An 18,825-nucleotide genomic window follows, 5' to 3' on the forward strand; every position below is an offset into this window, starting at 1 on the left:
AACCCCTTTTGTAATTGAGGCCAAACTTTATTAATTTCAATCATGTTTGAAAATCTTTGGTGTTGGACCGGACGGAAAAGGAAAGAGGGGAAGAAGAGAGAGGGACGTTAGAGAGAGGGGGGGGTAGGAGGGTGATAATAGGAGGGGAAGGGGGGTAAGACCATGAAGCAGCATAAAGCAACAAGTTTACTGGTTGTTAATCATTATGGTAAGGTTCAAATGTAGTACAAAAAGGGCGGGGCCTATCCACACACACACTCAAATGTTATAAACACACCTGCTAGCTGCAAAAATGTCCACCTGTCGACATGTACACAAAACAGATAGTGTTCACACGCATACTTATGCCTTAAAACCAACTAGTGTGAAATATTTCAGTCATTCAATCATGCAAACTGTTAGTGCAAAGGTGAGCTAACACCTGTGCTCAGGTGAGTGTTTATGTTCTTCTAAAATGGATGGTGGAACGTGACAAGAAGGAGGGAGAGTGCCCAGCCATCCCCACCCCAAGACCCCCACCGCAGCAGCAGCGGCAGCCGAAATCCCCCCAACGCCACACGGGAACCGGCAGGGAACAACCGCCGCCCGGGCGACCAAGCCCGCCACCCAGGCCAGGGCCAGCAGGACTGCCGCTAGGCCCCCAGAGCCAGAGAGCAGGGAGGCACGGAGGGAAAGAGAGCGCCGCCCCAGCCCAACCAGGAGAGCAGCCCCCCCGCCGCGCCGGGAGCGCCCAACGCAGGGCCCCACCGGAGAAGGACGCCCACAGCCCCAGACGAGCACCCCACCACCACCCAGGAGTTCCGGCATCCCCCCGCCCCCACCCCAGGTACGAGCCAGGACCCCCCAAGGGAGACCCGCTCCGCACTCCAGGCAGCCATCCGCCCGGCCAACGGTTGGTCCAGGGAGGATCAAGGCAGGGGCCCGCCGCCCCCGCCCAGGAGGGGGAACCCCGGGGAAAAAAGAGGGCCCACAAGGGGTGTTATAAATACGGCCCGACCAGGCTCGGCCATGTTGGAAGTTTGGCGGGGCCCAGCGCTCAGGGGCAAGGACCAGGACCCACCCCCCAGGGACACGAACACCCCCGGCTCAGTTGTAATATGAACCCCCCCACCGTGCGGAGAGAGCACCGCCGGGCCCAGGGAGCCAGCACCCAAGGGACACGGCCGCCATCGCCAAGGGGCCCGCACCCCCCACCAGGGAAGGGGTAGGGGACAGATGGACCCAGCTCCCACCTTCCTTGCAAAATGTGTGTGCGTGTATGTGTGTTTGAAAGGGTGTGTGTGTGCATGTGTGTGTGTTTATGTTGGAATGTATATGTTGAAGGGGGAGGGGTGTGTGTACTAAGGGGGGTGCAGTTAAAATTGGCAAGTAGGGCACTAAGGGGACATCTCCTGATTACTCACAGTGATGTCCCCTCACCCTCCCCACCAAGGGGCCCTAAATGTCTAAGGTGCGGTTAAAATTGGCGGGTAGGGTGCCAGGAGGACATCTGCTGCTTGCTGGCAGTGATGTCCAAGCACCCCCCCTACCAAGGACCCTACATGTCTAAGGTGCAAATAAAACCGAAAGAGGGGGGGCCCACTCCATACGGCAACCATAGGAGGGGGGCCACTGCCAAGTAGCCCCCCCCAAGGCGCATCGCAGGCTAGACCCCCCACCCCCTCACCCTAATATGAGGTTATATGAGGAAGGGGGTAAGTTGGGGACAGCTGGTAGACTGTCCCCCGGTGGTCAAACAGCTGTCCCCCAGTCCCCCCCACCCAGCAAAGGGGCCGGGGCCACCCGGCCCAGGGGCCCCACCCCCGGAGGCGCCGACACCCCAGGCCCAGCACCACCCACCCCCCACAGAGAGAGAGGAGCCAGAAACAAGGGCCTTTTAGGAAATTCTCTCCACAATCGAAAATAATCAATTTTAAGAAAACATGAACAATCATTTATTATTGATGTATTATTTATTCATTAACTTAACATTTGTCAAGTCTTTTCCACATAAAAGCCATTTCTAATTTAATCCCCCCAAACCTGTTCCAGATTATTTACAGTCAAAAAGGCAAATTTTAAATAATGAATGATAGATTTTTTTTAACAATCAATAAGAACACATCAAAAAACTTAAGTTATCAATGACATATCAAAAAACATTTACTCATCATCATCATCTTCCTCCTCATCCTCTTCTTCATTATCATCTTCGGCATTTTCATCCTCGTCTTCATCATCTTCTTCTTCATCGTCATCTTCATCCTCATCTTCTTCATCGTCATCATCATCTTCAGTGTTGACTTTGCCTGAAAGCACATCTTCAATCCAGTCTTCCAGCTCTTGAGGTGTGGGCAGGTCCTCCTCATCCTCCATTTCCATCCACACACTGTCCGCCTGCACGGGTGTGCACAGACACACACACACACACACACACACACACACACACACGCACACACACACACACACACACACACAGAGGTTAATCAGGGTCAGACAGACTGCCCTGTCCGCTGTCACTGACTTACATCCGTCACATTAATGACTCCGATCTGTGGTCTGAACAGGTCCAGTTTGAAGGTCTTCTCCCAGTGAGGAATGAGCTGAAACACAGCGGCAGCAGACAAGCGGATCACATGAGGATCAGGATGTCAACCTGCCTCTCTGTTCGTCCATCTAAAGATGAAGACATGTCAGTCTGACCAGAGGGAAGTCATCGGGATCGATCCAGATGATGCTGAGGTTAGGAATGTGAGTGTTTTCTCTGGCCACCTCCTTCAGGATCTCTAAAAACTCATATCCGTCTGAAAGATAAATCATGAAAACAACCACAACCTAAATTCCTTTTCTAACCCAAACTTTTCTTTACCGGAAAAATTGGACAAACTCCTTTAGGCAACTTTCAAAATAAATTCATATATGGTTGGTTTATATAAACACGTTTTTCAAAATAAATTAACTTTTTTCTTAATTAAATAACGTATTTGAAAAAAACACACATAGCTTCTGAAGACGTAGTTGTTAATAGTCAAAAAGAAGATGCATCGTAGTTTGATTTCTTAATGCTGTTGGTTTAATTGCTTATGGCAAACAAACCAATGTAAAAATGTAAATTGTCAAAATTGCTCCAGAAAAATGTTCTAATAAAGAAAACCTTTTGGGGGTGGTGTGGGGGGGGGGGGTTGTAAGAGCCCCTTAACAAATATGAATTAACCTCTGTAAGAAGTTATTTAAAACTAGAAATGCTCAGCATATTGGTTGTGAAATCTCTAAAAACTTTGACCTTTAACCTTTTTAGGTTTCTGCTCTGTGCATCTGTTAGTTGTCACACATAATCATATATGTTATACTAAAATTGTTGTTAATTTATAATTCTTAAGCAAACGGAGAAAGTCTGTAGATATTTTGCTGGTTTAAAAAAAGTTTTTTTTCTGTTTTTCTGATCTAATCTCACTTTTTTGCCAACATGTTAAATTAAACTCTTGTTTTTCATTATTCTTCTTATACAGGAGTTTTACATGTTCTTTGCTGTTTTTATCAGTATAAAGCAGAATACCTCCAGACATCATCAAGCTGCATTCAACAGCATTACACATTCTTACCAGGGTCTTCTTCCTCTGCAAACGCCACAATGTGGATTCCTTCTATATCATCTTCCTGAAAATAAGAGAAAAAAACATTTATACTTCTGCATATGTTGGGGAAAAAATTGTTCCTGCTGTTTATTACTGACCCACGTCTCAAACATGTCCTCTGCACGCAGCTTTCGCAGGGTTGGTCTGGTGCAACACACAGAAACAAACATATATTTCTTCTTTTGTAGAAGAACTTGTTGGATTTGCATCTTGCTGACCTTCTGTGTTTGTTGATGAAGTCGACCAGTTCCTCCTCAGAGTGAGGCTTGCCAGGGATGGTGACAGGCTCCTCCATGAAGGGCTCATAGAAGTCTACTTCATTCAGTTTAAGAGTCAGCTCTTTGGCCACCTGCAGCAGCAGACAAGGTCAAAAATACTGCTGAGGCAGTGGGAATGTTAGTGCGTTTGTTACCTACAGATCTATCAAATGTAGCAAAGAACTTAATGTAGGGTTGGAAATGCTCTGCAGCTTCTTTAAATGCTTCATAATCTGAAAAAAAAAAGAAAACAAAGTGTTCTGCTTATTCCAGACCAATATGAATCACAGATCACCAAATAGTCAATGAATAACAGACAAATACATAAACAAGTACTGATAAATAGATAAATAAATGAGTAATTTTCTGGTGATACAAGAAGCATATAGAGATGACAGAAGATCACTCACGCTCAGACTCTTCACTCTTGAAGTAACCGACGAGACGGATGTCTGCCTCCATTCTATCAAAGGCTTTGAGCTCCAGACTATTTTCCAAGACTTCCACAGGCTCGTCCAGTAACTAGAGACAGGCAGAAGGAAGCCGAAGCTCCTAACTTGGTGTTCGTGACGACAAACAGCTGAGAATCCCTCTTGAAATAACTTTACTCACATCCAACAAGAACTCCACCAGAGTGTTGGCAGAGAGCAAACCATCAAACTCGATCACCCTGTCAGCCTTAAAAACATAGACGCTTCCCTCCTCCTCCAAGCCTGCGAAGAGAAGAAATCAGGTCATTCTTTCCTGGTGTCACGACTCTTCAAAGACAAACGGGAGAAGACAACTTACCCAGTTTCTTGGCCACCTTTGCATCTTTAAGGGCGTCAACCATTCCAAAGCCAACGTCTTTTTCCTCCATCACCTGAGCCACAAGCTAAAGCCAAGAGAGACCCATCATGAGGTGAAAAAAGAGGCTAAACTAGATGAGGGTTTATCATTGTTGGATCTGGACCCTAAAAAGAGACATTATTTTAAAAAGAAATGATTGTGAAGTTGACCCTGATTACAGCACATGACAGAAGGGTCCAGCCTGCTTAAGCACACAGCGATGAGGTTACATAATCCCTGTCCTGCCTTGTTCTAAATTTACCCACAGAAAGAAAACCCTTTGCTGTTTACAATTAATCTGGCATTTGTTGTACAGGAGAGCAGCTCTGGACGAGTGGGATTTCTCCTTTTACAGCACAGAACGCAAACCTTCAGGTTCAGCCTTCAATCATGGGAACTTTTCCACATCCTTCATGTGAGAACCAAACATCCAATTGAAACATGTGGCTCTTTTATTTATACATTTCTCTAATGGAAAATAATAATGCACATCATAGTGTATAAATAATAAAACTGATATCTTCATTAGGAGGTGAAATCCTGAATACAATATTTTGTTCATGAATCTTATCATTTAACACTTATGTGAAGCACTTTTTAATTGGCTCAAAGATCACCTCCAAAGAAAATTGTGTTTTTGGTGTTTTCAACATGTTCTTTTGGCATTTTTCTGATAATGAGGGACAAATATTTAAATATTAAGTATTTATCTATTCAAATCACTGTAAATCAGGTGCAGACGAAAAAAGGTCTTTGGAATGAGCCTGCAGGTGTGACATAGAAACTGCAGCTAGCCTCAAGCTCTCTGCTATGCTCCATTCTGATGCATTCACTTGTAGACAAATAGATCCGTGTGCGTCTTTGTTTTCCTCGTCTGAGCTGGAATCTGGCTCAAATCTGTACAGCTGGATAGCTCCAATATTGTTCACCATTTTTGTTGCACCTGTAATATTAGGTTAAGGGTGTGAGGGGCTGTAAGTTAGAGGGAGAGCGCACAAAGAGATAGATGGTGGGAAGGGGGCCCATCCACAACTCAAAGGTGAATTTCTAATGAACGCCTGCCACTCTGCAGAAACTGTCTTGAAAGCGACACAGGTTTCTTGATTTTGGCTGGGGGGAAAAAGAAAACAAAAAAACAACAGCACATTCATAACTAAAACAACACTGGGAACACCTTTAAAATAATTCAAAAGATGATTGGAGTGAGACTCAAGCATTGCTTTCTCATTTTAAACCTCTGTCCACTTTCGGCAACTGTAATGCTAAGAAAAAGTCAGATCAGATCAGAAGCTTAAAGCTTCTGACTTCCTCCAGGAATCAGCAAATTTCTTTTTACCCGTCATCTAACTTCCCTTAATTTGTGTAACATCATGTTTCATCATCCGAAACATCTCTTATTTGTAAATAAATAAAAACTTTAATGGCATCCTGCCATCAAAGTGTGCTTCCACCTTGATCCTGTTTATGTCTCCTGCATGCCAGACAAGCTGCTGACATATCTGGCTTCCATGGTTGCCCACCTGTGTTGCTAATATCTGGATGGATGGCATTACATCGAACAGGTCAAACCGTGTGTAAAACGAAGTGGGGCACAAGGGAGTGTATTTTTTGCTGTGTGTCATTCAAGCAGAACGATTCAATTAATCAATTAGCTTCCAGCTGCTTTGCTGGACCAGAAAACAAAAGACCTTGTTTTGTCTAGCACACAGGAGAGAAGGTGGTTGTGTCCTTGAGTCAGAAAACATGACATGCAAGCTTTTTCTTTTTTTTTACACCAGGGTGAACACGCTACATTTATTTCTGTAGGGATGGCGGTAAATGCTGAATTAGGCCAACTTAATCTCAAATGACAGCCCAGGATCTCCATGGACCCACACTGGAAAAAGGTCATGCATTCCACATATTGAACTGAGAATCCTTCTTCTTATTGTTTGTCTAGATTGTTAGACTAATTTTTTTGAGTAACCATACTTTACCTCCAGCACCAGCTCGGTCATCTGGTGTTTTTTTTGCTGCTCCTTGTTGTCTGGGATGGGTTCGTGGTAGAAAAGGCAGAGCATGCCGTGCTTCTTCAAGGCTCTTTTGTAGTTCTTGCCATTGATATCGAGAACACGGTCCTTTCCGTCGTACTGTGGGAACTCCAGGCCCTTCTCAGCCGGAGACAGGGTCACGAGGCTCAGGCAAGGGAGCAGGAACAACCACAGGTGGAGCATCGTCTCGAGCAAGGACAAAAGCACCTGTGTTGGGGGTTTGGTTCTTGAGAAGTTTTCAGTAAAACTTGGTCCGTTTGTGCAAGTTCCCAAGCATCCCAAGAGAAATCCAACCACTTCCTCAGAGTCCCCCTGTGATCACTCCTTCCTGTCTCGACTCTGCGGACACAAAGGCTAAAGAGACGGTCAGGCCTTTGAGGGGTGGATACCATACATAGCAGCACCGCGGCGCGGTTCCCCTGCCCATACAAGACAGGCCCATTTTTAGGAGACCAGTTGTTTGAATGCTAAAAATAAAATGGCAAGTGAGAAAGGGAAATAGCAAAGAATGACGGTGAGGGAGCAGCCATCTGAGTGCTGGCTCCCTCTGATGATTCAATGAAGGATTCAATAACGTCAGGGGTTAAGAGGAGGAATCAGATACGTCCAAAGATTATTTTTCATCTCCATGCATCCAAGGATTCAAAACAGCAGGCATTGTGTTTGGGGCTAAAATGAGGGTGCAAAGTGGGGTGACAGCTCATGGGATAAACTGCCAACAGGTGTGTGACAAGCACCTCCAACAAATGTGCTTCTACATTCTTACTAAGTAATCCTGTCTTCAAGATTAATGCAGACTGTAAGTTATAGACAGAAATAATTGACTTCTGTTAAATCTAATTGTCCATTTTTAAGACTGGGTCTTTAATAGAGAAAGGCTTGAGACAGGTTTTTTAAATTAACAAGACTTTCTTTCTCAAAGGAAAACTGTGTTTTTGGTGTATTTAACATTTTTCTGATGATGGAGGACATATGTCAAGAAAATTCAATTTATAATTGGATTTCTGAGTATTTTATTTTATTTTTAAATCGTTGTGAATCAGGAGCAAACGAAAAAAGTAGAAAGTAGAAAATAGAAAATAGGCCACAAGTTCCCTGCACAAAGGTCTCAGGATGGGGAGGGGAAGAGGAGGCGGGGGTGCTCTGCACCAACAGTCCCACCCACCACTCTGAGGTAAATTACTAATGAACTGCTGCCGCTCTGCACAAACAGCATCATCATAATTAAAAGACCACTGGGAAAGCATTTAAAAAGATGATCAGAGTGGAACTTAGAGTAATGTTACACAATGTCAAATTTTGAGTTTATAATCAGTTTTTTCCTAATTTGAACCGTTTGTTGAAACAATTCAGAGGGGGAGAGAATGCTAAGTGATAAGACAGTTTTTAAATCCAGAATCATTGATCAAGAGTGATGGATGATCAGTGAATTGTGAATACAGAAGCTTGTAATCTTTGAATGCCAGTTTTTGTGCATCACCACAATTCAATTTATTTCCACAAATGTTACTTTACAGTTGAAATATATTACATGAAATCCACTGTGGGATTTCACAGCAAAGACCCTTGTGAAAAGCTAATAGCTAATGTTTTTTTTAAATAAAAATGAATAAAAAAATAAAAAAGAAAAAAGAAATAATATAATATTTTTATGTTCTCAAACATAAAGAGACAAAATTTAAAAGGAATAAAGTATTTTTTAATGCAGTTATGGCCCTGGATGAGTTTTTTTTTTAGATTACAACTGCTGTAAGTCCTGTGTGAAATGCAGAAATGTGGGAACAAGAAACTTTATAAAATTGGGGGTTTTCTGTAGTGATTCCTTTCTTTGTGTCCTTGTTTTTTTGTTTTTCAATAATTATCCTCGTTCTTGTTTTTAGGCTTCCTTTGCTAATTAATCACAGGTTTCCTAATTTCAGTAATCATCCTGAGTGTATGTAGGCATCTGGTTTTCAGTTCATCCTGATTAATTAATCTGGGTTATTATTCGTGTCATGTCTCAAGTCTTTGTGTGCTTTAAATATGTGACCCTGTAATAGACTAATGACCTAAACTTTGCTCTATAATAGCAGGGACTGGCTTTTGCATTCTTGCCTCATATTTGAGTTGTTAAGGATACAACTCATTAACAATGATGTGTTCTCTCAATTTACAATTTATTCCCACATTTAATCATTTAATCAGCCAAGCTACTTAATAAACATTAAATTCAATAAATGGCTTAAGTGATTGTGACTTTTTTTTATTGCTGCATTTTTTACAACATAGTGTCCAAAACAATAAGGACAGATTGACAGATCAGTTACTGATGTGGTGCAGCTGTACAGCTGCTTCCTCTAGATGGCAGTATAATGCAGCACATGGAGGAGCGACGTTTAGCTCTTGAGAAACTGAGATGTTTTCCCTATCAGACAAGAGCAGGACACAACAAACACATCCTGTTAAAATAAAAATAGATATTAAAATAACCCTCGTCACACTTGTCTAACTGGGGGGTATTCCAGAAAGCAGGTTATGGTACTTACCACGGAAAGTTTGAGGCTAATGAAGCGGATAACCTCAGCCTTGGGTTCCAAAAATTGAGCTATGTTTCAGGGTATGTGAAGCTGCCATAGCAACTCATGCTCTGAACATAACCTGGTCTGGAGCAGGTTTAGTTGAAGGTTACTTTGTTTACAGAGAGGTGAAGCAGCATGGCGTGTCCATTTGAAGATGATTTAGTGGATGAAGAAGCTCAGACAATACTTTTTCACCATGAGAGGGTGATAAAACCACGTACGGATGTTGGAAAGATAAACTTTTTTACATTGATCTAATTTAATTATTTGCTTCAGTTACGATAAATCTTTTTTGTTTTTGTTAAGTCAGCTCAAAAATAACACGTAGTTCAGACAGTTATTTTACTCTCATTCAAATTAATTCAATTAAGTAGGTGTAACTTTGGTGTTGCTGTTAGATCGGCACCGCAAGGGATTGTGGGATACCATTCCCTTTGCCTGTCTGGACGGATTTGGGTTTAAGTGTGGGTTTTTGACCAAATGTGTTTAGTTGTTTAGCTTTTTTACTGTGTTTTGCCGCGTTATTTGTCCTGTTATGTTTAATTCTTTCTGCACAATGAGTGAGAGGGAGGGAGAGGATTATCAGTTTATTTAGCACCCCTACTATCCGATGGCAAAATGATTAAGATGAAGGAATGGCAAATGATGTGTCATATTGCAAATCCAGTTTTGTTTCATTAATTTTATTTAAAAATATCTGCGGGCTCAAACTTAGACATATGAAAGTTCAAGAAGTACAGTAACTTAAGACGGAAAAACATTTAATTGAATTGTAGTAATATGACATTTAGTTAAATACGTAAATTTGAGTTGTAAAAAAATTGAATTAGAAAGACTTAAGAAATTAGGTTGAATATATTTAACTCAATTACTTGTTACCAATTGAAGTAATTCCTTTAAGTTGGATAAGTTAGATATATATATGCGTCACAATGAAAATAGAAATGAGATAGAAAGTCGTGCATTTACTTTGTCTGTTCTTTTTCTCCAAGCAGAAACTCTTTCTTTTGATGATGCGGCCGTATTACTTTTTTGTTGGACGTATAATCTTCATATGCCGTCGTTAAAATCTCTGACTCCGTCTTACTGAAGTTTAGCGCTCTCTTTTTTTCACCAGGGTTACCAAGTCCAGTGTAATTACACTAACTCACACAGGTCCAGGCGGATTTCAGCCAGAGTTCAGTGTTAAAGTCAGGGTAGTTTAAACATGCTTTCTGGAATACCCCCCAGGATAAAGTTCCTGGTTTGGTTACATATTGTGACCTGCTTGTGTCTGCATGGGGTCTTTGGACAGTTCAAAATCCTGCAGATTAGGTTGATTTGTGAGTTTAATTAGGATCTAGAGTGTTGTAGCCTGATTGTGTCTCTGTGTAGCCCAGACATAAAGCGGTACCCCCACCATCAGCGTCCAAATGGAATCTCCAATGTCCCACAGCAGTAACTAGGCAGACAGGGCTGCTTGGATTCTTTGTTATTTCTGTCTCTTTTTGATTTTTAATTGTAAAGCGCTTTGAGCTGCGCAATGCATGAGAAGCGCTTTTTACAAATAAAGTTTTATTTGAATAAAATGGGTGCAGTATACGTTTTTCATAGGGCTCTAATAGAAAAGGTGAAAAATGAGAAATCAATGTGAGCAGCAAAGATGAGTTAAACGTCCTAAAAAAGGATTCCTAACCTTTAAAGCAACCTTTTTTTTTAGTCCTTGGGAAACAATCTTTGATCAGTTTCAGATTTTTTGGCCTTTCTGTGCATGGACGGTCAGTGGGTGGATGATCGTAAAGTAAAACCGCAGGAAGATGGAAGGAAATGTGCTCAGAGAAAAAGACAAGAAAAACACAGACACGTGAAGCTGATAATTGTTGCATTTAGATCTGTTCTGGAGAAAGACCAAGAAAAAGACATTGAAAAAAATGTATTTGCTTTAATTAAACTTTTATGTGTTTTACTCCATCTATGACAAAAAGTAGAAAAAACATTGTTCTTCTTTTGCACATGTAAAATTCAAAATGCATGTGGAAATCTTTGGGCCTTCATGATAAAATGAGATTAAGCATTATAAAACATTCAAACGGTGCAACAATCTCTACTATAATCCCTAAATTTTCCAGCATTCCACTTTCTCCCCAACCCGCTCTCCGCCGGCTCAGTGTGATGAAAGCCAGTTCTGTTGAAACAAAACAGCAGGAATCAGCACATCTGATGCTCTCTCCCATGATGTGATACCACATCACCATGAAAAAAGCTTGTACTTTTCCTTTTACACAGATTAATCCGGTTAGTGCAGTCTTGCAGAGGGAACTACTTAAAGGAAAGTCTCTGGGGCCATTTTTGAACCAGCGGAGGTCTTCTGCCTCTTCTGGACTGGAGAGTGTTGACAGAGATGTGGTTTTGCAAAACAATATATATCTATACGTGAATATATAAAACTACAAAGGATAAATAGTCAGGGACTGATTGGAAAATTTAAACAAAAAATCAAAAAGTAAAAGAAGTTAAAGAAATACACACACAAATATACACATCCACACGTGATTAAAACTACGCCTAATCATTAAACTATAATTATATGGTTGTGCGCCACTAAATTTCAACAAAAAGAAACAACTTAATACCACAGAGGGATGAGAAAGGACAAAGGTATTTGACATTTTATCCGTTATATGAGTCATTTGAATGCGTGATGAAAATATTTCACAACTCTTCAGTAGATAACCCATGAAATCCATTAAATATTAAAATTGTTAAAAAGAGTTTGATCAATTGCTGGAAAGGAATAATCCCACCCCTATTATATTTATGTTTTTTGATTGAAAAAACTTGCACTTTTTCTGACTAAAATTGGTCGTGGAACCCTAAAAATCCAAGGGTCACATTTGTTATTGAGTTATCCTAGAAAATTCCAAGATTTATGAAGTGAAGAGAACGTATCCAAGAGGCAAAGACCTGCAACTTAGAACCAGAAGCCCTGACTCATCAACTCTGACAGTGGAAGCACCAAACAAACTAAAACGCCTTTTTACTTTATATGTACCGGTACTTGAAATCCAATTTTACATTGGACATGAGGAAAGCATGTTGGGCTTTTTAACTCCTCATCACCTAGAATCTTTAGTCAGAAAATGAGGGTTTTGTGGTGTGTGACCCTGATCTGCAGTAATGTTGCAAAAGTGTGTTCAAATAAAAATGTCACCAGCTGCAGCTTTCCTCAAAAAAGAATATTTTTTGCCTTTAATGCATTTGCAGAAATTGTGAAAAATTATAATAATTTGGTTGTGCTCCACTAAATTTCAACATAAACAAACAACTAAATACCACAGAGGGATGAGAAAGGACAAAGGTATTTGACATTTTATCCGTTGTATGAGTCATTTGAATGCGTGATGAAAATATTTCACAACTCTCTGTGGGAATGGACGAGTCCTGGGCAGCAATGCTGGAACTAATGTGATCAGAAATCATCCCAAGCCTGGACAGATGAAGCATCAAAGGTCAAACGTGAACAGCCTCAGAAAACCCAGAGGCGAGCGTGACGTGTGAGCAGAAACGACGGCAGAGCCAGCGAACCACAAACCCTCAGCTGAGCACCAGTGTTACATAAACCCATACGTGTAGATCCCAACACACACTCGTAGAAACTTAGTGATTCTCCATTCACTCTTTTTTTTCCACATGAAACACGAGGCAGACTTACATGTTTGCGCATTGGTGTGCTTAACCGTTGCTTTCATTTCTTTTATCTTAGTTCTTTGCCTCACCCAACGGCCGGACGCACCAGAGGAGGTCTTTCTAAAGAAGTGGCAGGTCCTGACAAGGCGAATGATTCATTTCGCACTCAGTCAATAGAATACGTTCTGTTGGAACTTGCTGTGTTTGGAGTCAGAGTCTATTATTACTCTCCCATGAATCGCCCATGCGCCCTTGAGGTGATGTGGAGGTAATTTTCCATTCAGGCTCTGCTGTCTTATGCTATCAGCCACTTCCTGTGGATGAGGTGATCATCAATCCTGTAATCTCATTGACCTGTAACAGTTAAAGTTTCCTGACTTCAGATACGTTGATATTTAAGGAAACTGTTTAACCCATGATGTCATTATCGCATGCTTACCCACAGAAAAGTCTTCCTAGAGTCCCATTTGAAACAAATAACAGAAATTTAGATAATAAATTCTATTTATTCTAGTGAGTGTTTTTGCTTTCCCTGAATTTCTTAGAATTGCCGTAGGAAGAGTTAAAGTACAATTTAAACATCAAGACCGGAATGAAAAAGTCCCTTAATCCTGACTAAATTTATCTCCCACTCCAATTATCTTTTGATCTATTGTAAAAGCCTTCTCAGTTCTCTATCAAATATAATTATGCCGTTTTTAGCCAAAATCGGAATGGAACCGAGGTCCTCAGAGAACCCTGGTTTCCATTTTTTCCCATTTTTACCCTGCTCAAACATACCTGCCTTTGATTGCTGCCATAATCAGGCTTCTTCAGAGGTTGATGATGAGCTGAATCAAGTGTGCTCAAGCAGGCCAACATGGAAAACACAGTGTGGCCTGGGGTGAAGGGTTGGGAAGCACTGTTCTTTCTAGGACACAGTTTCCACAGGCAGTAGTTCAATGGAGATTTGCCTCTAAGTTGTGGGCGAGATCGTTTGTGTAGAGCAACTCCTGCCTCCCCTCTCCCTATTGCCTAGAGCAGGCAGCTTTGGTGTATTTTCTACATCACAAATTCGATCTTTTTCAAACTGCATTTTTGTTCGTCTGCTCCAAACTCACAATTATTTGAATAAAGAAATATTCAGAAATGCAGTTTTTAACCTTAATCTTCTTTATATATGTCCTCCATAATCAGAAAAATGCTACAAGAAGATGTTAAAAAAACAAAAAACATCATTTTCATGGGAATGGGTCTTTAAAGAGGTCATGTCGTTCTGTTTTAGTTTTTTCTAATCCTGCTTACCTTGCCTCTAGTTTCTGTTGGTTCAGGAGGCTTGTGTTTGCAAAAACTGATCTCAGTTGATCTTTTTATGTCTTGCCTTGTTTGTTGACAGCGTGGCCCCGCCCCTCTGACACAGGGTCTTTTCCTGATAGATCAGTTTATCAGGGGGACTCACACTTTGTAAACATTTGGATGAATTCTGAAATTGCCATGTTACTCTGTTTAAACAGCACCAATAAGACGGTTTGAATTTCGTCATGTAAACACTGCAGATGATCAGCCTCTGTTCTATACCCTTAGGCACATGTGTCAAACTCAAGGCCCGCGGGCCAAATGTGGCCCTCCATGTCATTTTATGTGGCCCGCGAGAGCATAAAAGTTTTTAATTTCTTAAAATGAAAACTAAAATTGGTGTGTATTTATTCATATCTAGGGGGAATTGGACTTGAAATCTCGAATTGGGCAACTATACATTAGGACTTAAACACAGTCAATATAACCTAACCTGACAGAATCAAATTTATAAGGATTTATGCTAGAGTAACAAGCAAACATGTTTTCTATGCAACTGTAATTGTCACTTTAAAAAGTTATAATAAATAAATAAATGAGTTATTTAACATTAAGGAGTAGTTACATTTATTTTACGTTACATTTAGTTACATGTATAAGTTACATTTGGTCCTTTGAGGACAGCTGCTATACTGATGTGGCCTTCGGTAAAAATGAGTTTGACACCCCTGCCCTAAGGCTTCTTTGGTTCATGACAAAGGTTTCCTGACTTTTCCAAATCTGGGTTTTTTAATTTTCAAAATACAAGGCGAAAAGTTTTTTTTTTTTCATCTATACACAGCACTGTTTTATGACTTGTTTTACACTTTTGACTGAACCTAACTGTTGAACAGATGGAATCAACTGTGACTGTAGAATAATTGGTGTTGAAGTTCATGATCTATAATCCCAATTATCATAGCCCCTTCACCTCCATGATTGAATGCTTACACAAGAATCCCTTTTTTGGTTACTGTCTTCTAGACGGGCCTCACTTATCCCTACTGTCCTGAGGAAACCCACATGGCGTCATGGAGATCATCAGTTTGTTTTTCCTCAGTTAATCTGATCCTTGACTTCAGGAAAACTTTAAAAGGACCCTTGATAAATGTAGTAAGTGCCTTGAACTGTTTTCTTAAGTAAATTAAGTTTCTTTTTGAGGAAGAACAAGCCAAAATATCTGAATAAAACAACTTTTTTTTTTGACAACAATAATATAAAAGAGCAAATTAAGATAAAAATAGCAGGAGTGACATTAGAAACAGTGAATCATTTCAAATTCCAAGTTTTCCTGGAAACAGCGTATTAGCTCTGTACAGACAAAAATATCAAATAGCATTTCAGTCATGGCCAAAGTGAAACACATTATACATACTGTATAATTCTCCCGTGTTACCATACTATTGTTTAGAAATTGGGGGAAGGACACACAAAATCTCTTTAAAACCGTTGTTCATTTTACAAAAAACAGCAGTAAGAATTATTTATAATGTAAGTTATCCACATCACACTAATCAGTTATTTCTAAAATCGAAGATTTTAAGCTTTTGGATAAAATAGAACACAGAACACTACAACTGATGTACAAGGCAAGACATAATTTACTACCAGAACATTCACAATCAATGTTTTTATGACAGACTGGGTGGTTATAGTTCGGGGAAAGAAAATTATTTTAGAGTACTCTAGGCACACACGACTAAAAAGAGCCTTTGTATGACAATATATGGAGTTAAGTTATGGAAGAGTCTAAATGATGTACTAGGATTTAGCAACAGTTTAAACTACTTTAAGTACTTTAAGATAATAGTTTTCAGTAAACACAGTTATGAAGAAGAATAATTACTCTAATTGAGTTATACAGGTTGTTGTTTGTGTAGGTGCAAGTTTATATGAATGTGTTACTGTGTTGTGAGTGTTGTTTAGTATTGGTGAAGATGACAGGGGTCAGGGGTCATTCTTTCACTGGGAGGTCCCAGTGGAAAGAATTATGGACAGGGAAAGTATTCGAATGGTAAATCTGGTGTGTCTGTAAACATGTACATGTTTGTGTGTAGATCTTTGTGTGTGTATCATTATGTGAGCAGATGTTGATGACATTAAAAGGTATGTAATGCCGGTGCTGATATGCTGTAAGGTATATTGTTAGGGGTAGGATTAAAAAACTTTTAACTTCTTCCCACTCCATTTGGAACTATAAATTGATGTCATTTATTTTAATTTATAATCTATATAAAATTTTCCTTTTTTGTTTTCTCTATGTATTTTTCGAAATAAATTTAGAGGCACAGGAACAAAACGTTGCATGGAAGCTGTTTTAAAACCTGAGGCTTCACAGGAATTACTATTCTAAGAATTTGCTGATGACAGTCCCGCCTGGAATTGTGTTAACACACACCCAGACTTGGTGACATCCGCTTCCACAGAGCTTCTCACAGCGAATGATAATCAGCAGCTGGGTGCTAAAGCTCTGGAAGCAGTTAGATGGTACCTGTTCTTTAAAATCCTGTTAATTCCGTCTGACTAACCAAACATCTGTCCTGAATTCCAACACTTCAAATGCAGTTGCTTGTGTGAAATAAAGCTTATGCTGAAGCTTAGATGCTTTACACCAAAGGAAAAAGAAGAACGACAATCACCAAAGTTTCAGAAACAGTCATAACAGCAATTTTCCCCTTAAAGTCAGTTTGTTCAACAGAAAAGAAATTTGAGCTTCTGTGTTTTTAGGTGACACATAATGACACGTTCGCACCCACACATAACACAACACATTAATGTGCACTGATCTTGTAAACTAATCTTGTAAACCCATATAAAAAAAACACAACATCAACCAACCACCACCATGCTTACAAACACTGTCTGCTATTTCATGTTGTTTTTTGGACAAAATCGCTCCATATTTGAGTATCTGGTCCCATGTAGACAAAAAAATCTGAAACAACTTGAATAGGAGATAATTTAACACAACTAAAACAATTTTGGCCATAGACATTTTTTTAAAGGAGTACAATCTGTAATCTTGTTCTTGTTTACAGACATAGAGGTAACCAAAAAGCCTGAACTTGAAGACTCACTAAGATGAAAATTGTGTTTTTGGTGTTTTTAACATGTTCTTGTGGCATTTTTCTGATGACGAATGACATAATTAAGCTCAAAATTGCATTTCTGAATATGTCTTTATTTGAAATTGCTGTGAATCAGGTGCAGACGGAAAATTGTATTTATTTATTATGTATTGTATTTGTCACATAGAAAATAGTCTGGGCAGTGTCATGATTCGAACGTGAGTTCAAAAATGACCCAGATGCTGGAACCCGGAAGGAGACTGACACAACGGTAGATTTTCAATGGTTTAATTTAAACCAGAACTTGACAGAGCTTCCTTCCAGGAAGAGTGAGCGAGAGCAGGCTGGAGGAATCTTGAACAGGAATCTCCTTGAGGGGACACAGCGGCGGGAGCGAGGCTTGGACCAAGACGTGGCGAGGCGCAGGCTGGAGGCTACTTGAGATGGCGTGGGCGAAGCTTGAACCTAGGCGAGGCGTGGCGGCTGGCTGGAGGTTCTTGGGTTCGGCGTGACTGCAGCGTAGGAGGACTGCGACCAGGTGAGGATCCAGAAGGTTAACGTCCTGTGGCAGAGCGAGAAATATCATGAGCTTGAGTCTACAAGACTAGAGACAAAAACATGAGCTGACCAGACTATGCACCATAGGAGGAACAACGAACTGGCACCGGCTGATGATCCAGGAGGAGCTTATGAAGGAGGGTGTAGATGAGGTGAGTGGATCCAGCTGGTCGCGTCCAACAGAGAAAGGAGGGGGGAGGAGGGAGTAGCTGCCAGGCCATGACAGGCAGTCCACAGGCTCCCTGCTCCATTCCAATGCATCCACTTGCAGACAACTAGATCGATCCATCTACGTCTTTGTTTTCTTTGTCTGAGCTGGATCAAGCTGTACGGCTGGTCAGCTTCAACGTCTGTAATATTGGATTGGGGTTTTGAGGGCCAATAAGCTAGTGGGAGAGCATGTAAACAAAGAGCTCTCAGCAAAGGGAAACTTCAGAATAACGGTCCTGCCCAGAACTCAGAACCAAATTTTTTTATGAACTCCTGCCGCACTGCAGAAACTATGTCCCAGAAAACTACGCTATTGTTTTTTTTTTGTGGCTAAAAATAGTATAATTAATTAAAAGGCCACTGGGAACACTTTTTAGACGAGCTCAGAAGATGATTAAAGTGGGTCTTTAAACAAAGTCAAACTTTGCACAGTTTTGAACACCATCAAGAATATAAAAAAAGAATTTATAAACAGTTTTTACTTCATAAAAAATGAAAAAATTATTGAATTTTAGCAAAAGATAGCAACCACAACCCTTACATACAGCCTTCTGACTGATTTTTTTTAAATTTCATAGATCTGTGTACAAAAGACTGAAAATTAACAGTCTTTTCAGACGTTCTAATAACTTCTAATCATTCTTTTATAAGTATTGTCAGGCAGTGGTGAATGTATTTCCATGGGACTCTGGATAGCCATGCAAATTCATGGAAATTTCAAA

The 18,825-nt window shown here is 40.5% G+C and overlaps 1 protein-coding gene and 1 long non-coding RNA gene across 2 annotated transcripts; both read right to left on the bottom strand.

Annotated features, from left to right (window-relative positions):
- Positions 1-1,938: 1,938 nt before the first annotated feature.
- Positions 1,939-7,102, bottom strand: LOC101171288 (calsequestrin-2). Its single transcript, XM_004081796.4, has 11 exons — positions 6,676-7,102; positions 4,661-4,745; positions 4,484-4,584; positions 4,282-4,393; positions 4,031-4,104; positions 3,833-3,963; positions 3,713-3,758; positions 3,582-3,636; positions 2,683-2,783; positions 2,508-2,582; positions 1,939-2,376 (listed from the first exon to the last, which is right to left on the bottom strand). The coding sequence occupies exons 1-11, from the start codon at positions 6,910-6,912 to the stop codon at positions 2,143-2,145; spliced, it is 1,251 nt and encodes a 416-aa protein (XP_004081844.1). The 5' UTR covers positions 6,913-7,102; the 3' UTR covers positions 1,939-2,142.
- Positions 7,103-11,193: 4,091 nt separating this feature from the next.
- Positions 11,194-13,336, bottom strand: LOC111946774. Its single transcript, XR_002872528.1, has 2 exons — positions 12,979-13,336; positions 11,194-11,451 (listed from the first exon to the last, which is right to left on the bottom strand). It is a non-coding gene; the product is annotated as an uncharacterized LOC111946774 (long non-coding RNA).
- Positions 13,337-18,825: the final 5,489 nt, after the last annotated feature.

The sequence above is a fragment of the Oryzias latipes genome, chromosome 21 (genome assembly GCF_002234675.1).
Source record: "Oryzias latipes chromosome 21, ASM223467v1".
Classification (NCBI taxonomy): Eukaryota; Metazoa; Chordata; class Actinopteri; order Beloniformes; family Adrianichthyidae; genus Oryzias; species Oryzias latipes.